A 25836-nucleotide genomic window follows, 5' to 3' on the forward strand; every position below is an offset into this window, starting at 1 on the left:
TTCGAAAATTTCTGAAAGGTGCTTGCTGGATTGTTGTAATTTAGCTTCTCTTAGTTTCCTCTTCAGAGTCCTTTCAAGTTCTGGATCTGCTTCAACAAGAATGTTCTTGTCTTTGCTCCTGCTCATATGAAAAAGAGGGACAGAAAAATAATAATAATAGGGGTCCTTTTTACCACAGTATAGAGGTCCCTGTGTGAGTAGAAGAAAAGAAGAAGAAAAAATTCGAACACAGATGGAAGAGGGGGTTCGAATTTGGGTGAGATGAAGTGTTAGTAGATGAATAAATAAATAGAAGGAGATAAGAGAGAAGGAGAATTTTCAAAAATTATTTTTGAAAAAGAGTTAGTGATTTTCGAAAATAGTTTTTGAAAAAGGTTAGTGATTTTTCGAAAATTAAAATCAAAAATTAAAATAATTAGTTAATTAAAAAGAAATTTTGAAAAAGAGGAAGGATATTTTCGAAAATTAGAGAGAGAGAGTTAGTTAGGTAGTTTTGAAAAAGATAAGAAACAAACAAAAAGTTAGTTAGTTAGTTGAAACAAATTTGAAAATCAATTTTGAAAAGATAAGAAGATAAGAAGTTAGAAAAGATATTTTAAAATCAAATTTTTGAAAAAGATAAGATAAGAAGATATTTTTGAAAAGATATGATTGAAATTAGTTTTGAAAAAGATTTGATTTTTAAAATCACAATTAATGACTTGATTCACAAGCAATCACAAAATATGATTCTAGAACTTAAAGTTTGAATCTTTCTTAACAAGCAAGTAACAAACTTGAAATTTTTGAATCAAAACATTAATTGATGATGTTATTTTCGAAAATTAGGAGATAAAGATAAGAAAAAGATTTTTGAAAAATATTTTTAAAATTTTCGAAAATAACTAAGAAAAATGAAAAAGATTTGATTTTTGAAAAAGATTTTGAAAAAGATAAGATTTCTAAATTGAAAATTTGATTTGACTCATAAAAACAACTAGATTTTTAAAATTTTTGAAAAAGTCAAATCTAATTTTTGAAATTTTAAGAGAAGAAAAAGGAGAAGATATTTTTTTTTATTTTTGAATTTTTATGATGAGAGAGAAAAACATGAAAAATGATGCAATGCATGAAAGTTATGGATCAAACTATGTGATGAATGCAAGAACACTATGAATGTCAAGATGAACACCAAGAACACTTTGAATGTCATGATGAACATCAAGACTTATTTTTGAAAATTTTTATATGCAAAGAAAACATGCAAGACACCAAACTTAGAAATCTTTCATGTTTAGACACTATGAATGCAAAATGCACATTAAAAACAAGAAAAGATGCAAAATAAGAAAACATCAAGATCAAACAAGAAGACTTACCAAGAACAACTTGAAGATCATGAAGAACACCATGAATGCATGAATTTTCGAAAAATGCAAGATGAATATGCAATTGACACCAAACTTATAACATGACACATGACTCAAACAAGAAACATGAACTATTTTTTATTTTTATGATTTTATGATTTTTTTGTATTTTCGTTTAATTTTTTCGAAAATCATTTTGAAAAAGAAAAATAAGGATTCCAAAATTTTTAATATGAATTCCAGGAATCTTATGCTCTTTAGTCTAAAGCTCCAATCAAAGGGTCAGGCATGGCTTAATAGCCAGCCAAGCTTTAGTATGTAACTCAGACATGACACGCCTGACATTCCCTATCCAGAAGAATTAGACATGGCTGTACAGCCAGCCAGGCTTCAACATGCTTCATGAAACACTAGAATTCATTCTTAAAAATTCTGAAGAAAAATATATTTTTGAAAATATTTTTTATTTAAAATTTTTTTGAAAACAAAGGAGAAATTTTTTTGAAAGATTTTTTTGAAAAATTTTTGAAAATAAAACAAAAAGAAAATTACCTAATCTGAGCAACAAGATGAACCGTCAGTTGTCCAAACTCGAACAATCCCCGGCAACGGCGCCAAAAACTTGGTGCACGAAATTGTGATCTCAGGCAACGGCGCTAAAAACTCTGTACGCACATCTTAATAAATCGTTTTTCATTCACAACTTCGATACAACTAACCAGCAAGTGCACTGGGTCGTCCAAGTAATAAACCTTACGTGAGTAAGGGTCGATCCCACGGAGATTGTTGGTATGAAGCAAGCTATGGTCACCTTGTAGATCTCAGTCAGGCGGATATAAAATAGTTATGGAGTTTTCGAAATTTATATAATAAAATAAGGATAGAAATACTTATGTAATTCATTGGTGAGAATTTCAGATAAGCGTATAGAGATGCTTTCGTTCCTCTGAACCTCTGGTTTCCTGCTGTCTTCATCCAATCAATCCTACTCCTTTCCATGGCTGGCTTTATGTAAGGACATCACCGTTGTCAATGGCTACTTTTTATCCTCTCTGGAAAATGGTCCGATGCACTGTCACTGCATGGCTAATCGTCTGGAGGCATCACCCTTGCCAATGGCTGCATCCTATCCTCTCTGTGAAAATGGTCCGATGCGCTGTCACTGCATGGCTAATCATCTGGAGGGTCTCGATCATACTGGAATAGGATTTACTATCCTTTTGCGTCTGTCACTACGCCCAGCACTCACGAGTTTGAAGCTCGTCACAGTCATTCAATCCTTGAGTCTTACTCGGAATACCACAGACAAAGTTTAGACTTTCCGGACTCTCATGAATGCCGCCATCAATCTAGCTTATACCACGAAGATTCTGATTAAGAGATCCAAGAGATACTCATTCAATCTAAGGTGAAACGGAAGTGGTTGTCAGGCACGCGTTCGTGGGGGAATGATGATGATTGTCACGTTCATCACATTCAGGTTGAAGTGCGAATGAATATCTTAGAAGCGGAATAAGTTGAATTGAATAGAAAAACAGTAGTACTTTGCATTAATTTTTGAGGAACAGCAGAGCTCCACACCTTAATCTATGGAGTGTAGAAACTCTACCGTTTAAAAATACATAAGTGAAAGGTTCAGGCATGGCCGAATGGCCAGCCCCCAAAACGTGATCACAGGATCAAAAATACAATCCAGGATATCAAATACAATAGTAAAAAGTCTTATTTATACTAAACTAGTTACTAGGGTTTACAGAAGTAAGTAATTGATGCATAAATCCACTTCCGGGGCCCATTTGGTGTGTGCTTGGGCTGATCTTGAATGTTACACGTGCAGAGGTCATTCTTGGAGTTGAACGCCAATTTGTAACGTATTTCTGGCGTTCAACTCTGGTTTGTGACGTGTTTCTGGCGTTTAACTCCAGACAGCAGCGTAGAACTGGCGTTCAACGCCCTTTTACGTCGTCTAAACTTGACCAAAGTATGAACTATTATATATTTCTGGAAAGCCCTGGATGTCTACTTTCCAACGCAATTGGAAGCGCGCCATTTTGAGTTCTGTAGCTCCAAAAAATCCACTTTGAGTGCAGGGAGGTCAGAATCCAACAGCATCAGCAGTCCTTCTTCAACCTCTGAATCTGATTTTTGCTCAAGTCCCTCAATTTCAGCCAGAAAATACCTGAAATCACAGAAAAATACACAAACTCATAGTAAAGTCCAGAAATGTGAATTTAACATAAAAACTAATGAAAACATCCCTAAAAGTAACTAGATTCTACTAAAAACATACTAAAAATAATGCCAAAAAGTGTATAAATTATCCGCTCATCATGTGCGCCAAGAGAAAAGGGTTTGTTGACAATGTTTGGGTTTTAGGTTCGGCTTGTCGAGGTAGGGGCCTTTTCGAAAAACTAAACATTATATTTCGGGGTTGCTATATATGGATATTCATGTGAGAAATGTACTTTTAGTGATTGTATAAGTCTTATGTCTTGTTTGGTTGTCTTGGATGGATGTGAATGCTTGTTTGGTTTGATTATTATTCAGTTTTATGAAAAGGATTGTTTTTGGAGTGTTTCTTTGAAGTTATTTCTTCTGAAGTTTTGAAAACGAGTTTGGTTTATTGAAAATGAATTGAGTTGAATTTGTTTTCTTGAAAAATGAGAATTGTTCTTGTATGGATACTTGGAGGGAGAGCTCGGTCTCTGGGAATTGACGCCGAGTTATTATCTTCGGTGCCGACCTTTAAGCTTTGTAGTAATCCGAGCTTTACTCCAAGAGGATGTCCAATCACGTAGAGCTTTGAGCAAGAAACAGGGGGGAGTGTATCTGCAAAGGCACTCCGAAGCTTAAGTCAGTATTGAGAATTCAATCTTCCTTTAGGATAGGAGATCATACCTTTTGTAGGTGAAAATGTATTAGTCCGTTATGCTTCTGCTTTATTGCATGTATTAAAGAGCAATAATAAGGGTGAAATGTTAGGTTGGACGTTTCACTTTTGTAAAGTAGTCCGTTAAGCTGATTTGTAACGTAAGTTGCCGATTAATGACATTGATTGCCGATTAGTAACTGTAACGTCGATTAATAATGTAGCACCGATTAATAACGTAAATTGCCGAGTTATGGTCTGTAATGCCGATCTTGTAATGGTCCTGATCATAGCCCCCAAGCTTAACCTGAGAGTATGTTTTAATGAAACAGGTTGAGCTTTAAATGAAGCATAAGTCGGCAGTTGCGTAAGTGTATTACGTCGGAAAATGTGTTGGATCTGGAGCCCCCAGCTCAAGATGTTTTATTAAAAAGGGTTAATAAAAAAAGATATATTAAAAAGTAAACAGTTTTTAAATGAAGAGAGAGAAGTAATGATGGCATTAAGTGTGCTGTCATTTCCAAGATTGCTCTTTGGGCGGTTGATGGGACTGAGAAGTGGGTTATTGTTACTGAAGGGGTTTTTGTAACTCATTGGTAACTGTTACTGGAATACCAATAGTGTAGCATCTACATCATTTTTGAGTTTGTGAGATAAAGTTGGTTGTGGAGTTTCCAAAGGGAAGAAAATGAGTAAAAGAGGTATGTGAAAATTTTTTTGTCTTTGCTTCTTCATTGAGTTTTTTTTCTTCTTCCTCTGTTTCTGTTTGTTGCTGTTGATGGGGTTTGAGAAGGATAAGAAGAAGAGGATAGACTGGTCTTATGACTGGGTTAATGAGGATGTTAGGAGTCATGTGTCATTGTTCTTGGATCAGGGAGCTGTAGATGAAGTGGATAAGAGTAAAGTTGTTAGGTCTGGTTCTGGAATTCGACTGGAGCTACTGTCCTGTTCTGAAAGTGATAGGGTTTTTCATAGGGGTGAGGGTTTTGAATACTTTTTTATGTATAGTTGTGTTCTTAAAGAGTTGAAGGTTAAGCTTCCATTTAGCGATTTTAAATGTCAGATTTTGAAGTAGATGAACTGTGCTCCATCTCAGCTACATCTGAATGGGTGGGCTTTTCTTCGTGCATTTGAGGTATTGATGGAGTTTTTGGAAGAAGTGCCATCTGTAGAGTTATTTTTCTCACTTTTTCAAGCAAAGGGTGTGTGGAAAAGTGGGTGGGTGAACTTGAATAGTTCGCCGAGATTTGCAATATTTAAGCTGTATAAGTCGTCATTTAAGGAATTTAAGGAGATGTATCTGAAGGTGAGAAGTGTTGAAGGGGATTTTCCTTTTTATGTGGACGAGCATTTAGGGGACAGATTCCCAATTTGGTGGTGTTCTGAGCCCAATAATATACTCGGCCCGGAGTTTATCAAGCCTAGGGATGAGTGTATTATTGAATATCTGGTCGAGGCTATTGATCGGAAGGAATCGATCTCAGTATTCGATTTGTTGAAGTGGGAAGAAAGTAAGCAGGTTGTGGTAGATTACTTAGGTGAGCTTGTTGGGGTTTTATTTTGTATTCAGTATTTGACATATGTTGATGAAAAGTGGTTTTTGTTTGTTTTCAGGTGGAAAGTATCCTGGTGTATCTACAACAAACTTGAGGGCACGTGTGAAAAGTAAGAACCTGGATAAGGAAGGTTCGATGTCCAAAGTTGAGAAAGTTGTTGGTGCTGGCGAGGTTGATCAACCGAAGCCGAGGAGGAGGAAAGTTATTGCTAAGAAAAGAAAAGGTGACATGGTGGATTTGTCCGATGTTTTTGATGATGAGAAGGATGATGTGCCAATTGAAGAAGTTCATAAGTTTTTTGACAATCAAAAAAGGTTGCACGGGATTGCTGATCAGACTGATTCTTCGTCTTTATGGGGAATGGATTACCCATATATGGTTATTGCTGATGAGTGTTGTCAATCGTCGGCAGATATAACTCTGGCTGACGAGGTTGGTGATGTTGCCATTGATCAGTATTTGCAGGTAATTCTATTTTTGAGGCAAAAGGTTTGAATTTGTTTTTTGTTTTGTGGAATATTAATGTATGATTTTCAGGTGGTGGGACTGCGACTGGCGAGTTTATGATGGAGCCGTGAAAAAATTCATCGGAAGTTTGTTGAGAAAAAGGAGGATCCGAGTTTGAAGGAAGAGTTGGCTATAAAGGCTGCTAAGATTTTAGAGCTAGAGGTGAAGTTAGTTGAGGTTGAGAAGCATTTGAAAGAGGTGAAGGATAGTTATACCAAAGATGTTGAAGATTTAAATAAGAAAGAATCTGACTTATCTGCTCTGAGTACTCGTATGATTGAGGTTACCGCTCAGTTGAAGGAGGTGGAGAAGAACAAGCAATGAGAAATTCTTAATTCCTTCCTTGAAGGATTTGAGAGGGCTTCCCTTCAGGCGAGATTTCTAGCTCCTGGTGTGGATTTCTCATCGATGGATCCAGTTAAAATAGTGCAGGATGGCGTTATGGTCGAAGATGATGGTGCTGTTGAGTAAAGAAATGAAAATGCTTAGTAGGGTTTTGTTTTGCTGCTGTTATACTTTTGCTTTTTGTTGGTAGACTTATTTTGCTCCTGAGTTGAGCTTAATTTTGTGATATTATGTTGCTACTGTTTTGTGAAAAATAACTCTTGGTGTTTTTGGTTACATGCTTTTTGTGCATGTTATGATTATGAGATAATATTATTGTTTCTATGGGTGTTTATCTGGTTTGTGACTGTGGCTTTGAGCCAAACATGTTTATTAGGTAAAATCGTGTTAATGGTGAAATGCCATTATTTTGATGGAGAAGTATCATGGAAAGGCCGAGTAGGCCGAGTTTATTGAGATGCCGATTAATAGGCATTGATAATATTTTGTGTAACTGGATTCTATTTAATGGTCGGCAGCAATTTTTGATAAAGATAGTTTCTAAGTATTTGCTCGGCGATCTGTTATTAAGATCGGATATTTGTTTTGACTGATATTTGCCGAACGGTTGTGTTCGAATTGTAATTGGCTATCTGATTGAAATGATAGTATCATAGTGTTTAAATTCTGACTAAGATCAGTTATTTGATGGATTGATTGATGAACTCTGAATGATCAGATTCCGAGTTAGATCGGTTATTTGATTGATAAATTCTGAATGATTGGCTTCCGATTAAGATCGGATATTTAGTTTGACTGAGAGGTTCCGAATGATCGGTTTTGGAGTAAGTTCGGTTTGTTTGACTGATAGAGTCTGATTGATCGGATTTTGAGTTAGATCAGTTAGTTGTTTGAAGGATAGAATCTGAATGATTAGATTCAGAATATAGATTGGTAGTTCGTTTGATTGATAGTATCAGAATGGTCGGAGTAAGATTATAGTTCGACTGTCTGGACTGATTGTTACCGAATAGTCGGTTCGGAGTATAGATCGATGGTATAAATATCAAATAAATGAAAAGTATGAAATACAAAGAGTATGGACTGGATAATAAATTTATTTATTGTGAAACCTTTGATTTCAAAGGCCCAGGTAGGCTAGCCTCGTTAAAACCTCTCCAAGCAAAACCCTTTTTGGAAAAAATATTGGTAGTGGGAAAAGAGTACTTGCCTATCCCTGGTTTTAACTGTAATATAGCTTAAAAGAAGATACATTCCAAGTATTAAGAAGATCTTTACCATCTAAGGTTTGTAGTCAGTAAGCTCCATTGCCGATGACTTCTGTGACTCGGTAAGGGCCTTCCCAATTGGCTGCTAGTTTGCCATGTGTTGATGGTCGTCTAGCTTGTTCTGTTTTCCTGAGTACAAGGTCATTTACTTGGAAAGACCTTGGGTGAAGTCTTTTATTATACCTTCGAGCTATGTGCTGTTGCATGGCCAGATGTTTGATTGCTGTCGACGATCTGACTTCTTCTACGAGGTCGAGTTTGGATTGCCGAGCTATGTCTTTTGTAGTATGGTCGGCCATTTCGGTGCGCAGTGAGGATTGAGAGATCTCCACTGGTATCATTGCGTCTGAACCGTAGACTAACCGGAAGGGTGTCTCCTTTGTGGTTGAGTGAATTGTGGTGTTGTATCCCCATATGATCTTTGGGATAAGCTCGGCCCAGAGGCCTTTTGCATCATCTAGTTTCTTTCTTAGAGCATGTAGTATTGCCTTATTTGCAGCTTCTCTTAGCCCGTTTGTTTGTGGATGCTCTACTAATGAAAAGTGTTGTTTTATTTTCAAGTCCTGCAAGAACGATGTGAATTTTTTATCGGCAAACTGGTGACCATTATCTGTGATAATGTGCCGAGGAATGCCGAATCGACAAATAATATATTTTCAGACAAAAAAAAGCATTTGTTGTGATGTGATCTTGGCTAGGAGCTGTGCCTCTATCCATTTGAAAAAATAATCAATTGATACAACCAGGAATTTTACCTGTCCTGTTGCTGTGGGGAAAGGGCCGAGGATATCTATGCCCCATTGGTTAAAAGGCCCACTTACCTCGGAACTGTGTAGGAGTTCAGCCGGGAGATGTGTGATTAGACTGTGTTTCTAGTAGTTTTTACAGCTTTTAACTTTTGCTTGGCAATCTTGACGAATTATCGGCCAGTATAATCCAGCTCTAAGGATTTTTGAAGATAGACTTCGGGCTCCGAGGTGTGTACCACAAATCCCTTCATGCGCCTCAGCAAGTGCAAGCTCGGCTTCTGTTCTGCAAAGACATTTAAGTAATGGACGAGAGAATCCTCGTCTATATAGGCAATTATTATAAATTGTAAAAAAAGAGGCTTGTCGGCGGAAGTTTCGAGCATTTTTGACGTCGCCTGGCAAGATCCCTGTCCGGAGATATTCTATGTATGGAGATCTACAGTCTGCTTCCTGTGTTACACTTAAGATTTGTGTTAGTTCAATGCTTGGCTTGAACAGTGTTGACTGATAAAGTGATGATCCGTTTGGTTGAGTGCTGGCGAGTTTAGACAGAATGTCAGCTCGGCCATTACTCTCCCTTGGTATGTGCTATATTTCGTATTTAGAAAATTTTGAAAGTAAATTTTGTACGATATCCAAGTATTTAGAAAGCAAAGGGTCCTTTACTTGGTATAAGTTGTTTACCTGCTGGACAATAAGTAAGGAGTCGCAATATACCTTAAGTTCGGTGATGTTTAGGTCGGCAGCGAGTCTAAGGCCAGCAATTAGCGCTTCATACTCACTTTGATTGTTGCTTGCTTTAAATAAAAAATTGAGGGAATGTTCGATGACGTTGCCGTGGCTATCATCAAGAATGATACTTGTTCCACACCCTTGTGGGTTCGAGGACCCATCGACGTATAAAGACCATTCGATGTAGTCTTCAGTTGTACTTGGTACCAAGAATTCGGCGATAAAGTCGGCCAAGAACTAGGATTTGATGGATGCTCGGCCTTCATACTTGATATCAAATTCTGATAGCTCCACCAACCGTTTTACTAATCAGCCAGCCAACTCAGGTTTCTGAAGGACTTGTCGCAAAGGATGATCTGTCCGAACATAAATTTCATGGCTCTGAAAATATGGTCAGAGTCTTCTGGCTGAGAAGACCAGGGCTAGAGCTAGCTTCTCAATGCTCGGATATCGAAGCTCGGCATTCTGTAATGTTTTGCTGGTAAAATAGATCGGGTATTGTTTCTTTTCCCTTTCTGCAATAAGAGCAGAGATTATAGCCCAGTTAGTGATAGATAAATATAAGTATAATGGTTCCCCTTGGAGGGGGGGTTTGTAAAATTGGTGATTTTGAAAGAGTTTCTTTGATAGTTGTGAATGCTTGTTCAGATTCATCAGTCCATTGGAAAGCTTTTTTTCTTTTTTAAAGTTTGGAAAAAATATAAAGATTTAGAAGTTAGGCAGGGTAAAAATCTAGAGAGTGCAGCAAGTTTCCCTGTTAATCGCTGGACTTCTTTGATGGTTTGTGGGCTTGTCATGTCTAAAATAGCTCAGCATTTTTCTGGATTTGCCTCGATACCTCGGTTTGTGAGCATGAAGCCGAGAAATTTGCCGCTCTGGACGCCGAATGTGCACTTTTCAGAATTTAACTGCATGTTATATTTTCTTAGTTGAGCGAAGATTTCTGCAAGGTCGTTAAGGTGATTGTTGCCGAACTTTGTCTTGGCGACCATATCATCAACGTAGACCTCAATGTTTCTGCCGATCTGTTTGGCGAAGACTTTGTCCATTAGACGTTGATATATTCCACCTGCATTCTTAAGGTTAAATGGCATGACTTTATAACAATAGTTTCCATATTCAGTAATAAAGGCTGTCTTATTTTGATCGGATGGATGCATTTGGATCTAGTTATAGCCAGAATATGCATTCATAAAGCTGAGTTTTTCATAACCAGAGGCATTATCAACTAAGCAATAAATAGAGGGCAAAGGATAGGAATCTTTGGGGCATGCTTTGTTGAGATCGGTGAAATCAACACACATATGCCATTTACCATTATGTTTTTTCACCATGACGACATTTGCCAGCCATGTTGTGAATCAGATTTCTTGGATGAAGCCCGCGTTGAGGAGCTTCTTGGTTTCTTCCAAGGAAGCTTGTTTTCGGTCTTGGCCGAGGTTTCTCTTTTTCTGTGCTACTGGTCGGACAGATGGATCTAATGCCAATTTGTGGGATATAATTGATGGATCGATGCCTAGCATATCAGCTGGGGTCCAAGCAAACAGGTCGGCATTTCGCTGTAAGAATACTTGGAAGGACGATTTCTCTTCTGAGGATAATGTTGAGCCGACGTATGTGAATTTGTCCGTGGTTTCTGTGAAAGAGATTTTATACAGATCTTCTGTTGGGGTTGGTCTTTCGAGGGTTCCTCCTCTGGGATCAAGATCGGCCAGAGCTGGTAGGTCATCTAGGCTGCCGATGTTGTAAACATGGGCTTTTGTGTTTGAGTTAGGTCTTTTGAGACTGTTGTTGTAGCATTCCCTGACTTCTCGGGCATCACTGTGAATGGTTACAATTGTGTTATCCTGCAAAGGGAACTTAACACAAAGATGAATTGTAGATACTATAGCACCGAACCTATTTAAGAAAGGTCGGCCAAGTATTAAATTGTAAGGACTGAAGCAATCAACAACTAAGTATTAAATGTCTGAAGTTTTTGACGAGGGAAACTCACCGAGTGTAGTTTGTAACCACACAGAGCCCATAATCGGGACTCGCTCACCTGAGAAACCTACCAGGTCTACAGTAGAAGGTTGGAGGATGTTGCTGCTCAATTTCATTTTCTGGAATGTGGAGTAAAATAGGACATCATCACTGCTCCCAGGCTCTAGCAACACCTTTTTTACTAGGAGATCTCCGACTTGCAAGGAGATTACGACCGGGTCATCGAGATTTGCTATACTGTTGTTATGATCGACTGTCTGGAATGTTATTTGCAGGAAGTATGGTAGTGTCTGCTGTTGAGTTTGATCGACGTTGATGGAAAGCATAGCTCGGTAAGATCTCTTTCTTGCCGAGTTTGTGGCTCTTCCACTTGCAAAACCTCCGGAAATACAGTTAATTATACGTGTTGGTTGTTCGGGATGGTTGTTGTTTGGTCGGTCTTTATCTCGGCCATGCTACGTGGCCGAGCTTTGGTCTCCAGAAGGGGGTGCTCGCCGCTATATGTGGCCGCTGATGTATTTGTCCAGGTGACCTTGCCGAGCTAGTTGTTTCAGTAGGTCTTTGACGATGACACAGTCATCGGTAGTGTGTCCGTGCTTCTGGTGGAAAGAGCAGTATTTTGATCGGTCCGCGCCTTTTGAATCTGAGTAACTGCCGGATTTTTTTGGTGGCTTGATTAATTTTAAATTCAAGATCTCCTTGATGATGTCGTCGCGCTTGGTGTTGAATTTAGTATAGGACTCATATCGTGGAGTTAGTTTGAAATTCTTCTTGTTGTCTCGCATTTTGTCGTCGTCTCTGTAGTGAGACTTTTCTGTTTTCCGAGCTTGTTGGAGTTCCTCGATGTCGATATATCCTTTAGCCTTTTCACGGAACTCGGCCATAGTCTTAGGTTTGGCTACAGCAATAGTTTCCTGGAATTTTCCTGGTCGCAGTCCGCTTTTTATGGCGTGCAGTTCCAACTCGGGGTGGAGGTCGGGTATACTCATGGCTATCTTTGTGAAGCGCGTCATGTAATCCCTCAGGCTTTCTTGCTTGCCTTTCCTGATTGTATTCAGGTAATCAGAGTCGTGTAGGAAAATTGCTGATCCAGCAAAGTGCTCATCAAAAGGCTTTGATAGGTCTCGAAAGCGAGAAATAGAACCTGCAGGCAAAGAACAAAACCAATCAAGTGCAGGATCGTCTAAGTAAGATGGAAAGCAACGACATAAAACTTTATCAGATGCACCGTTTACTATCATTATGGAGGTGAATTTTTTGATGTATTTCTTCGGATCACCCAACCCGTCATAGGGAGTCAGGGTGGTCGGCAAAGTGAATCTCCTAGGCAGCACGAAATTCATCACTTCGGCCGTAAAGGGCCCAGGGGAGCTTTCCAAGTGGTCATTCTCATCTTCTGGCCGAGCTTTCTCATCATGCTCGGGTTGGTCTTCCTCATGCCGAGCAGTGCCAGAGACGTGTGTTGGTCCTGATTGATGCTCGGTTTCTCCTGTCGGTTCTTGCCGATCGTTGTTGTTTTCGATCCAGGTGTTATTCAAGTTGGCAATTTGATTTGCCATTCTTTGGTTCTCTTCAGCCATGCGCTGGTTGGCTTGCCGCAACTCGGTCACCATCTGAAGGAGCTCGGATGGTGTGGGCAGAAGTTGTTCAACCATGACTTCAAACGAGAACCTCGAGGCCGACGATATATGGAAGAGATTATATTCTCGGCCCCACGGTGGGAGCCAGTTGTTCTTGTATGGATACCTGAAGGGAGAGCTCGGTCTCTGAGAATCGACGCCGAGTTGTTATCTTCGGTGCCGACCTTTAAGCTTTGTGGTAATCCAAGTTTTACTCCAAGAGGATGTCCAATCGCGTAGAGCTTTGAGCAAGAAACAGGAGGGAGTGTACCTGCAAAGGCACTCCGAAACTTAAGTCAGTATTGAGAATTCAATCTCCCTTTAGGATAGGAGATCATACCATTTGTAGGTGAAAATGTATCAGTCCGTTATGCTTCTGCTTTATTGCCTGTATTATAGAGCAATAATAAGGGTGAAATGTTAGGTTGGACGTTTCACTTTTGTAAAGCAGTCCGTTAAGCTGATTTATAACGTAAGTTGCCGATTAATGACGTTGATTGCCGATTAGTAACTGTAACGCCGATTAATAATGTAGCGCCAATTAATAACGTAAATTGCCGAGTTATGGTCTGTAATGCCGATCTTATAACGGTCCTTATCAAGAATGATATGAATTTTTGGAATTAGTCTGATTTTAAACTGATTTGGTTTTGAAACCGTGGAAAAGGTTGCAAAAAGGTTTGGTTGGGACCCAAAAAGAGTGGCAAAGTCCAAGTTTTAGGAGAAATGCTGCTGAATTTTTATGAAATTAAGATCCTATTTTAAAATATGATTTAGAAAAGAATTTGGATTTGAGAGGTCCTATTATTTGGTTTTTGATATATTAAGAAATGGGTGTTTTGAGTTTAAGCTGTTTAAGAAAAGTTTATGTTTTTCGATTGATTTAAATATGAAAGGGCCTATGTTTTGAAGTTTGATTAAGGAAGTGCCTTTGGAGGAGTTTTAGTGGATTTTAAAAGAGATTGAACTTTGATTAATTAAATTCGTTTTGTTTTTGAAATGTTCTTTAAATTTCGGCTTAGCAAGACTAAACAATTCTGAGCCTTTGAAAAGATTTCCGATTTAAGAATGAAATTGAAATTAGTTTTTGGATTAAATAATTTGGTTTTGGTTTAAGTAAGTTAGTTTTGAAATTGGTTTGGAATATTTGGATACATGACTTGATTTTGGTTTAAATTTTCTTTTCTTTATTCAAATTAAGAAGCTAAGGTTTTAGAGGTTTTCAATGAATTTAAGGAAATGAGTTAGGTTAGTCTCCCCTAAAGTCTTGAGACTCTGTTGAGAAATTTTATGACCAAATTTTGATTTAGAATGAATGATTTTGAGTTTTCAGAAGAGAATTTAAATTTGGCTTTGTTTTGAAGTCTTTTGGGAGTTTTGGACAGATATTGTGAAAAGTGGCTTTGTTTTGAAAGAAAATTGAATTGAGAAAAAGTGGTCCTTGAATATGTTTGTTATTGAAAGTAAATGGGTCAAGAATGATTTTTTTTTGAAATAAGATTTTAAGTCTGATTGATTGTGGATATTATTGAGAATATGATGAGGATTTCTATCCTGACAAGGATAGTGGTATAGTCCCGCTTGCTCAGTACGTAAACCGTTGTGCAGGGATGGTGGTTTTATCCCGCCTGCAATGAGGATGTTGGTGTTATTCCCCTCACGTATTGATGAATTGTTTAGCAAGGATGGTGGTGTGATCCCGCTTGTATATTGTTATGTGTACCCAGTAAGAATGGTGGTTTAATCCCGCTTACTGTGGAGGCAAGGACGGTGGTTTAATCCCGCTTGCATGTTCCGGGCAAGGATGGTGGTTTAATCCTGCTTGTCTATGGAACCTACGGATAAGGATGGTAGTCTAATCCCGCTTATCTGAGTCGGATTTAGTAACATAACCGATGCGTGAGCTCATGGCTAGTAGGACAGGCTTTCATCATATGCATCTATGTTATAAGAGGAATAGGAATTTGATTATGTAATGCTTGTAAAACTTTTATATATATATATTAAGTATTGATTTTTGCATCGCAAGTATGAATGTATGTTATCAATTAAAAAGTCTTTTGAGCGATTATACGGTTTAAGTTTTAAATAGGCTTATATTTTAGCATTAAATAGTTTAAGGGTCATTGTAATATCCGATCTATCATAGTAATGCAGCCAGAAACGTGACATTTTGATAGTTAGGGTGTTACAGTTCTTATTTTTATAAAATAATTTGTTGTATCTTAAGTTTTTTGAAATATTTTTTTATTAGGTGACAAGAATTTTATTTAAGGTACATGTGAAAAATACATAGAAAATTAATAGGTTTAAAAACTAAAAAGAAGTTTGAATTATTGAGGGAAAAATGAAAAATTCGGTTTTGAGACTAATTTGATTCATAACATTTAATTTTAAGGAATAAATTAATTGCCAGTTTAATTGATTTTTTTAGTAAAAAAAGTATTTTTTTTAAATAAAGTAATTTTATTCAATTTAAAATTTATTTAGATACGTTTTTTAAAAAAGGTACTTTTATTAAAAAAAAGTAAATTATTTGTTTTTTCTAAAAACTAGTAATACCTTACTTTTAAAAAAAGTATAAACAATAGATGTTTTTAATACTTAAAAATTCTTTTTAAAAAGTCTATCCAAATATAAAAAATTGTTGGTTAAATTTTTTTTAAAGATAAAAAAGTAAATACTTTTTTCAAAAGGCAATTCAAGTTGACTTTTAAGTTGCGACTTAACTACCAAATTAATATCCAAAAGATTTCGACGGAATAAAAATAACCACAAAAGATACAATAAAAAAATAATCCAAAGTTTAAATTTTGACAAAAAAAATAACTAAAAGTCAGTTATTCTTGTTTTCGTTAATAGAAAACAGTGAATTGACTAATAAAAAAGATAATTTAGCTTTTTTAATTATTTTAAAATAATAATTACGAACCATTTTTAATTATTTTAAAAAAATAAAAATATTTAAATAAAAAATTCTACCCCCAACTCCTTTTTCTACTTCCTGTGTTTCCAAATTGGTAAAAACATACCACACATGATTATTGTTACTGACTTTTTGGCTATATGCAAATCTGAATTTTGCTTGTTGCATATCTAGCTTGACACATGATTATGGTTACTAACTTTTAGGTGCTTCTCCGGATGCTTCGAAGTTATTATCAACATGTGTCTAGCTATGAGAATTCATTTATGACAAAATCCGAGGGGATACACCGTGTCAAACCAATTGGAGGTCAAAATGTATGGATTGGTGTCCATAAAATAGCCGGTGGCTAGTGTGACCATCCATAGCATACGACGGGCAAGAGGGGTACGTGGTGGCTCAGTGTGTATACCAGTTTCAGGTGAGGCTATTCGGAGATCCAGGGCGAGTCCCGATTCCTTTCTTCACTTATTATCTATTTTCACTTCTGAACCCTTTTTTTTTGGTCGAGTTATTCCGTATTCACCGTTTACTCAAGCACTAGTACCGTCTAAGCATCCCACAGCTGATGAAGGAGTACCGGCAACTGATTGAGCTTCTGAATGGAGCCCAACCTAGTAAAGGGCTTGGATCGAAATCCTGAAAAGCGTGAAAGGCATTTTCGTGGAAATGGATCCTCTCAATTTTTTTTAACAATTGAGAGGTTAAAGTGTGATATTTCATCATTAATTTTATAAATTGAACTAAAAATAAATATAAAAGAGAACAATAAAAAATTAAAAATTACACTTTACACTCTTAATTTTTTTTAACAATTGAAAGGATCCATTCCTAATTTTCGTTGTTGCTCCATCCATGGTGGTTGATGGAGTTGGCATAGTGTGTGGTGTGATTTCACTAATTTGGAGGCAGCCTAAATAAAGAAAGGAGATGAAGGTAGGGATTTTGATTTGGAAAATTTTTTTAATATTTTAAAATAATTAAAAATGTTGTGTAATTTTTAAAATAATTAAAAATATTAAGTAGTTATTTTTTTATTAGCTACTCAATATTTTTATTAACAGAAACAAAAATAACTAATATTTGATTATTTTTATCAAAATTTATTATTTTTATGGATTATTTTATTCGTTTACATTTTTTGAGATTATTTTTATCATGGTCAGAATTTTTCGGATATTGAAATTCAATTGATTAATTTAAATAATTTAAGATAATGACATGTCAGTAATATGCATGTGAATAATTCATGTTACAATAGTACGTCGACATACTACGTATCACTAAGTGCATGTCAACTCCATTTTATATGTGATTGAATCATGTTTTGACATGTGATACTAACGGTCTATGTTAGACAGTATATAACGTTAATATGTCAATAATGCATGAAAAATATTAGAGATACTAAGATGAGTCATAAAATGAAAATTTAGTTTCTAAATTAAGTCAATCAAAAATTCGAAAAACGATTTGAAATTCATATGAAAAATTTAAGAATTACATTGATGCTTAACTTATTAAAATAGTTGTTTTATTTTCTCGCAAATTTAATTTATAATTATGATTTTATCATCTATAAATCAGTATTTTAAATAAAATTAATGTAATAAGGGGGAACTAAAAATTTTATAATTTTAAAAGTTTTACATTATTATTTTTTATAATTGAAATCAGTTAGTCTAAATGACAATAGTTTGAGTCAGATTAAATTAATAAATAAATTTAAATTGATACAATATAAATTATTATTTTTGAATAAAATTAAATTGAATTAAAAAAATAAAAATCAATTTGATATCATTCAAATTGTAATAAATTACATTGATTTTTTTTTTAAAATTGATTCAAACCATAATGTAAACATGATCTTATCTTGTTATTCGTACAAAAGAAATATTAATATACATGTCTTGTTTTCACTATCAATGGAATACGTTGGATATAATTTTTTAATATATCTAGTTTTTACTAAACATGTTTATTACTTATTTCATTAGCAGCAATAATAAAGAGTTGAATTTTAAAATAGTTCCTCAATTTGTAATCGAGCCTCAATTTCGTCCCTCAATTTACAATTTTCTTGCTAAAACTTAATAATAGTGATTCACGGTTGTCCTTGAAGTATCGAAATGATGACCCGTATGAAGGGAAGTCACACTGGACAAACACGGTTATATTACATAGCTATTATACCTATTTAACTCAATTTAGTCTCTCTTAGTAGTTTATAACCCTAATCCTATTGAGAGTTACTTCCATCATTAGAAGCCACTCTCCTTCTTTTCTATCATTATTAGGCGCATTTCAAAAGGGTGATGATGGGTGGAGGCAGCACCGTTGTTGGTAGCTCCATTAAATCTTTTGGATAAACAACAAGATTAGAAACCCTAAAACAATTGATCTAATATCGTAGTGGTTCCTTGTGATGGCTTCACCCACTTTGTTTTAGTTCTTGAATTCTCCAAATGTCTCCTTAATCTCCACCCACACTTCCAAGTCATGTGACTCATCCCCTCCGTTGGTTTATCACTCTCACCTTCCTCCCAATCTTACCTTCAAGCCCTTCCTCCAACCATTCATTCAATTCTTCTTCCTCCAGTAAACAAAGATCACATGCAAGCTGAGCAAAACATTGCTGTCCAAATTGAACTCAGCGTAACCGACTCTCTCCCTCACATCAAATAAGAATTGAGTTTTCTATGTTCAAGATCCCGTGTTGTGGCCCTGGTTGTCGATATTTTCGGACATGATGCGCTCGAGTTTGTCACCTAATTCAATCTCTTAGCATGCTGCTTCTAATTCTTTCAGTGTATTTAATAGAGTTAGATGATATTTTTTCTTCTGAGAACAGAGACCCGGAAGAATCTATAGAGATTTTCAATTTTGTGTCGATGTATATAAAGGATCTATTCAGAGAGAACGCCAAGAAAATCCCTAAAGTGGTACCATTAAAAAAAATATGAGAAGAGATTTTGTGAGAGAGACAAAAAATAATACTAACATGTTAAAATTCTCTAAATATTCTAAATGATGTCGTTTTTATTCTATTTGTGTGTCAAAAATAAAACAGTAACATTTTACTAATTCAATGTGTTGACCATGAGTCACAATTATTAAATTTAAGAAAAAGTTTGAGACAATTATAAATTAAGGGACAAAATTAAAATTCAATTATAAATTTAGAGATCATTTTAAAATTTAACTTAATAATAAAATATATTCCAACAAAAAAATTTTAAAGTGATCTGTTAGGATTTTTTAGTACTCTGTTAGGATTTTTAACAGAGTCTTTGCCGTCAAGGCTACACTATCAATGTCAATTAAATTTCAAAACAAATCTCTGACAACTAGTTTGACAAAGATAATCTACATAATCAGCATGGCTGAGGCAAGGAGGGGTGAAGATCAGACCGAGGAAGACAACCAAAAAGGAGGTAGGAATGTGATTCTACTGGAAGAGGCAAACATATCAGAAGGTATTAACACTTGCTCCAATAGTCTCTATGGCACACTCTTTGCTTCCAAAACCTTCTCAGTTGAAACCATGGGGAATGTTTTAAAGGCTATATGGGAAAATCCAGAGGGATTTAGCGTGAGTGACAAAGGGGACAATTACTTCCAATTCTTTTTTAATAAAGAGGTGGATGTCTTGCATGTTGAATGTGGTTCTCCATGACTCTTCAAGGATTACGTGCTCCATGTCAAGAGATGGAAGGAAGATCAGAACGGTGATGAAGAGATTGTTTCTAATTTTCCAGTTTGGGTTTAATTTTGGGGTTTGCCAGAATCGTTTAAAACCCTCGAAGTTGGACGTAAATTGGGAGAGAGGTTGGGCACAGTGTTGGAGGTAGGTAAATTTCATATGAGAGGCAGAGAAACTAGGATTGTAAAGGCCAAGATCAATATTGAAGCTACCAAGAAAGTGAGGGATCAGTTAATTATTGCAGGACCTAATAAAAAGGAGGTAGAGGTGGCATTGCGCTATGAGAGACTTGGAAAGTTCTGTACCTACTGCGCAAAATTGGGGCACGAGGTGAAAACTGCCATGATCTGCTGAAGGACACAGAGAGTGATAGGGTAACAGAGGATGACATTGGCGAATGGGTTAAAGCCAGCCAAGTGGGAATACGAATTAACTCTAAAAGAGAAAGAACATTCAATAACTCAGCTCAGAATCAGAATAAGGCTACTCAACGTAAAAAAAATCCAGTCTTAAACTGCTTATTGGAGAAATTTGCAGGGATGTCAATGCAAGAGGAGGAACAAAGTTTGAAACCACAAAACGCTGGCAACAAGGCAGCACCTGAGTCACCTCAATCAGCCAACTTTAGAACAGAATGCATGGAGGTTATCATAGCTGGTCAGTCCAATGCCAAGGAGGATGAAGGACAACCTATGCAATTCACTATTGGGCAATGTCTCACAACAGAAGAAGGCAGGAAGTGGAAAAAATTAGCAAGACAAGGTACTGGAGGGTTGGATACTAAAGTTGGATCCAAAAAAAGGTTGATGAGTGGTATAGTTGAAGGATCTACAAAGAAAGAAAGAACAGAGGATGAAAATGCAGTTGAATAGGGGGTGGAGGGTGCCAGCCTACAAATGGCACCCAAGGCGCCATGAGAACTATAGTTTGAAATTGTCGGGGTTTGGGGAGACCTTTGACAATTCACACCCTAAAAGGGATATGTAAATCCCACTCCCCCGAGATTGTGTTCATAAGTGAAACAAAGAACCAATCTCGACAGGTGGAAGCAAAACTCCGGGCATGCAGCTATGAAAACTGGCATATTGTTAACCCGTCAGGAATGGCAGGAGGATTTGCACTATCTTGGAAGGACAGCATCAATGTTCAAATTATAAATAGCAGGGAATTCTTTGTAGCAGCTGAAGTTAAGGAGTTTGGAAACAATGGGGTATGGACGTTCATTGGTATCCATTTGAGCTGTTCGGAACAAATTCGAGCCTTACAGTTTGAGGAGCTTACAACAATGAGTCAACAACTGGAAAAGTGGTAATAGCGGGAGATTTTAATGCTATAATAAATCAAGTGAAAAAGGAGGGTGGAGGCAAAAAATTAGCAACTACCATTGCAACATTCATTAATTTTATTGATAGTAATGAATTAGTGGATATTGGAATGGTGGGACGGCCTTTCACATGGACAAACCGAAGACAAGGAGAGGATTTGGTGAAGGAGAGGCTTGACCGCTATTTAGTAGGGATGGGATGGAAGCTAAAGTTTTTGAATGCAGTGGTGCACAGGCTCACAGAATCAGGCTCGGATCATGCTCCTATCTTGATGGAAACTGAACCTCAATCCTGGCATAGTAAAAGGCATTTTAAATACTAGGAACGTTGGTGTGGAGAAGATGATGTCAAAATAATTATCAGCGAAGTGTGAAAAATGGAAGTAGTAGGCTCGGCTATGTTCTCCTTGGCCCAAAAGTTGAAAGAATGTAGACATAGATTAGTTCAATGGCAGATAACTCACAAAGCAAACTCTCGAAAAGAAATTAAGGACCTTCAAGCTAGCCTAGAGGAGCTGCGGGTGGCTGGAATCAATGGGGGAGAGGAGATTACCAGATTGGAAGAGAAGTTGGAGCTAGCATATATGAAAGAAGAGAGCTATTGGAGAGAAAAATCTAGAGTCAAATGGCTAAAAGAAGGAGATCAGAATACCAGATTCTTTCACTAGAAATTTCAATCAAGGGTGCGAAGGAACAGAATTTGGAGATTAGTTGGGAGGAACAAAGAGATTGCATCGAAATCGGAGGATATTACAAAGGTAGCTGAAGACTACTGCGATATTTTTACTTCTTCTTGTTCGGTTGATCCGAATCCATATTTGGAGGATTTGGAGCCTAAGGTTACAGCTTCCATGAACCGTAGGCTCCAAAGGCTGGTAACTATGGACAAGGTCAAAAGAGCTACGTTCAGTGTTCATGCTCAGTGTGCTCCTGGTGATGACGAGTTTACAGCTAAGTTTTTTCACTTTTTCTGGGATATAGTTGGAGGTGACATTTTTAAGGCAGTGCAAAATTTCTTTCACAGTGGCAGAATTCTAAAAAGTTTCAACCATACTCAAATTCGTTTGATTCCAAAGGTGCCAGATGCCAGTGACATGACTCAGGTACGACTGATTAGTTTGTCCTCAGTTATGTATAAAATTATTTCTAAAGTGATGGTGCACCGACTACAAGGTATTATGAATAAAATTATAAGCCCAAATCAGAGTGCTTTTCTCAAAGGTAGACTCATTTCAGATAATATTCTAATTGCCCACGAATATATGCACTATTTGAAAAATAAGAGAAGTGGAGCAGATCATGAGATGGCTATTAAACTAGATATGAGCAAGGCTTATGATAGGCTTGAATGATACTTCTTATGGTACATCATGGAAAAACTGGGCTTTGATGCTAAATGGATTAACTGGACTAAGGAATTAGTAATGACTGTTTCTTACTCTGTTGTTGTGGAAGGGCAACCTTTTGACTACTTTAGGCCAAATAGGGACATCCGACAGGGTGACCCCCTATCTCCATATCTATTTCTTTTTTGTGCGGAAGGGCTTTCCTTCTTATTACACAAGGCAGAGCAAAACAAATTTATTCAAGGAGTTCAAGTTAATCGGAGATGCCAAACAGTTAATCACCTTTTGTTTGCTGATAATTCAATCCTTTTTTGCAATGGCTCACCTAATACAAGCCAAAGCATTTTGGAATTGCTAGAGATCTACGAGGGTTTCAGTGGGCAAAAAGTCAATTTGAACAAGTCGGCCATCTTTTTCAGTCACAACACACCTCAGAACACAAGACTAGCAATTGCGCAGACACTAAATATTGAACATATCGGAGCCTAAGACAAATACTTGGGGCTGTCCTCCATAGTTCAGAAATCAAAGAAAGCAACCTTTGGAGCTATCAAGGATAAAGTTCAGAAGAGGATTATGGGTTGGAAAAGATGTTTATTGTCCTCAGGTGGCAGGCACACGCTATTGAGAGCGGTGGGGGAAGCGATTCCTATTTACACATTCTCTTGTTTCAAGCTCCCGGACACGCTGTTAACTGAGATTCATAGCATGCTCTCGCAATTTTGGTGGGGTCAAAAAGGCGCAGAACGAAGAATGGTTTGGATTAAATGGGACACAATGACGAGATCGAAGAAAGATGGAGTGTTGGGGATCAAAGATCTAAGAGCACAAAATTTGGCCTTATTGGACAAGTAATGTTGGCGTCTAATGAAATACCCTAATTCTACACTGTCAAGAATGTTCAAAGCTAAATATTTCAGATATACAGATTTCTTACATGCAGAGATAGGAAGCATACCGTCGTGGGGCTGGAGGTGTTCTTGAAGGCCGCAAGGTGATTGAGAAAGGCTTGTTATGAAAAATAGGCTCTGGTGCTAATGTCCGCATCTTTCATGATCCCTGGCTCCCACCACCATTGTCCTTTAATGTCCCTCAAGCTGCCGTGACAATCTCACTGAATCTGCAAGTGTATTATGTTAGTGCACTACTAAATCCTGATAGAAGATGGAACAGAAACCTGATTGAGTCAATTTTTCCAGTTGATATATGCAATAAAATTTTTTCCATCAAACCAACAGAGGAGGAGGATGAAGTTAATTGGTGCTGGAAAAAATCTGATATATACGAAGTTGGGTCAGGATACAAAGTTGCTTATAGGTTCTTTCATTCTTCTAGTTCATTGATGCCTCAGAACATACAGAACAACAGAGTATGGAATAGCATTTGAGAATTGAAATTACCTCATAAAATTAATATTTTTTTATGGAAGAGTCTTCATGAAAAGCTTCCGGTTTTGTAACAAATCTATAGCCGGTTTGCATCCACCCCCGCCACTTGCCCAAGATGCATGCTGAAAGATGAATCAATTTCTCATGCCTTGTTCCAATGCCCTCTGTCTTCAATAATCTGGAGTCTAAGCTTAATAACCCCTGACTTATGACAGAGAAGAGGAGACCTTCATCAATTGGTGGCAACGAGCCTTATCTTGGACAGCGGCTCAAATCGAAGGTAGACAAAAGATCCTCTTCATCGCGACGCTGTGTTGGAGCACTTGGAAAGCGAGGAATAGGTGTATCTTTGAGAAGCTAATAAGCCCAGTATCGGAGATAGTGCAAGAAGCCAGCAGTGCGTGAACTCAATAGCCATACCTGATGAATGCTAATAATTTCTCTTTATTCTTACTTTACTCTTTCTTAAACTATTTATCTTTCGATCACATTTGGTGATAATTGAAAATACCCAATTTTTTTTGTACTTCCTTATAGAAATATTATTATTTTATAATAATAAAATAATATCTATCTTTCAAAAAAAAAAAGCTTAGTAATAAAATATGTGTACTATATCTTGTTGGGCATTACCAGCAATATACCTAGTAAAAAAATATATATAAACAAAAATTAAAAAATATATCAGTAAATAATTAATTTATTTTAAATATTTTTTGTCATTATCTTATATTTTATTTTATACAAAATTTAATCATAATTGATGTTTCTTTTGCGCATTAAAATATGGTACTATGCACAAGTAGTTTTGTGGCATTGTTCATGAATAGAGTCCTTGGGCGCACATGGGAATGGGATGAAGTGAGAAGGCCCACTTTAATCATTTGTTTGCAGCTTGGTGAAGAGAGAACCCAATTAAAAAAGGCCACCTCATGTCATCTTTATTGCATGCAATTTCCTTCTTTTTTTTTAATTATTGATTTGACAATTACATTATTTTCGATAACTATTTATCTAAATATATATTTAATTATTAATTGTTGGAAATGTTATGGTTATCAAATTAGCATTCTTTATTTTTTAAATTAATTACTAATATCTACATTCTATTATTAGAAATGTAATTAGTTCAACTTAAATAACTATGATGATTTTTTATATAATGTATTTCCTTGCATTAGAATTATAATTTGATTTATACAGAAAAAAAAATTTTCTCGTTATTTGACAAATTTGATATTTGCTAATTTGTTAGAGTCATCTTTAAATGTTCCATTTAAGGTGAAAAAAAAAAAAAGAAAATAAGCAGGAGGAGGAAGAGGTAGGGGAGAAAGAATATGCTTTGGCACTTATTCTATACTTTTCAAGTTTTCATCTCTCTATGTTCATTTTGCAATTTTGCTATTTTGATGATGTAATCAAACCATTAAGGACATCACAATTGATGGCCTCTATTTATTTATCTCATCCGTAACAATTTAGTGATTTTAACTTTACAAAATAAATTAAAATAAAAAATCTTACAATAACTACTATTACTTGTAAAATGAAAAACAGGGTAATGTTTTAATTAATTCAAATGATCTAAATGTTGAGAGAAACAAAAGAAAGAACCAATGAGTAATAGCTCAAATGACATAGTCTCCCCATACTCAATTAAGAGGTTGCGGATTCGAGTCTCCTATCTTTAATAAAAAAAAAAAAAAAACAAAAGAAAGAAGAACGACAACATAAAATGAAGAAAACAAAGTTTGTTTCCGGATAGATTAATTTAGTAGTATTAGTAACATTAGCTTTAAAGTCAAAATTAATTTATAATGTAAGAATTTTGGGTGTATGTTAATCACCGCCATGCCACAAAGCATGATTGGATTGGGAACCTAAAATACCTAATCTCTCATCTGAGGGATATTTCTTGCAACCTTAGATTATTCTTTTAATACTATAAATAATAGTAATTCCCATCACCATAAGTAAACAAATAGTAGCATCAATTCATGTATAATTAGAAAATCATCATATACTTCAACTCATGACTGAATTTTTTTTTTATTTAAATCATACATGTTCCATGAGATGGCAACTGGCAATTTATTTATATAATTAGTTACTATGTTAGCGTTGGTTGTGATGAGGTGGGTTCTTTTGATAGTTTAACCATAACAT

At 36.2% G+C, this 25836-nt stretch overlaps 2 protein-coding genes across 2 annotated transcripts; both read right to left on the reverse strand.

Moving 5' to 3' along the window:
• Positions 1–7920: 7920 nt before the first annotated feature.
• On the reverse strand, positions 7921–10535 carry LOC140181328 (uncharacterized). The gene is made up of 6 exons (XM_072224867.1): positions 10214–10535; positions 9793–9890; positions 9328–9612; positions 9084–9231; positions 8880–8965; positions 7921–8457 (listed from the first exon to the last, which is right to left on the reverse strand). Exons 1-6 carry the CDS (start codon positions 10533–10535, stop codon positions 7921–7923), a joined length of 1476 nt encoding a protein of 491 aa, XP_072080968.1.
• A 1323-nt stretch (positions 10536–11858) lies between these two features.
• Positions 11859–13016, reverse strand: LOC112769820 (uncharacterized). The gene has a single exon (XM_025814285.1). The coding sequence runs from the start codon at positions 13014–13016 to the stop codon at positions 11859–11861; it is 1158 nt and encodes a 385-aa protein (XP_025670070.1).
• Between the last annotated feature and the right edge of the window lie 12820 nt (positions 13017–25836).

Source organism: Arachis hypogaea, chromosome 18 (assembly GCF_003086295.3).
Source record: "Arachis hypogaea cultivar Tifrunner chromosome 18, arahy.Tifrunner.gnm2.J5K5, whole genome shotgun sequence".
Lineage (NCBI taxonomy): Eukaryota > Viridiplantae > Streptophyta > Magnoliopsida > Fabales > Fabaceae > Arachis > Arachis hypogaea.

Bases quoted from the DNA above. Each gene is read 5' to 3' on its own strand.
- LOC140181328 (XM_072224867.1), bottom strand. From the start codon at position 10,535: ATGCATCCATCCGATCAAAATAAGACAGCCTTTATTACTGAATATGGA. The intron at 9,232-9,327 runs GTAAACAACTTA...TACGAAATATAG, and splicing joins CCTTACTTATTGTCCAGCAG to CACATACCAAGGGAGAGTAA. The intron at 8,966-9,083 runs GTAGATCTCCAT...TTGCCTATATAG, and splicing joins TGTAACACAGGAAGCAGACT to ACGAGGATTCTCTCGTCCAT.
- LOC112769820 (XM_025814285.1), bottom strand. From the start codon at position 13,016: ATGGTTGAACAACTTCTGCCCACACCATCCGAGCTCCTTCAGATGGTG.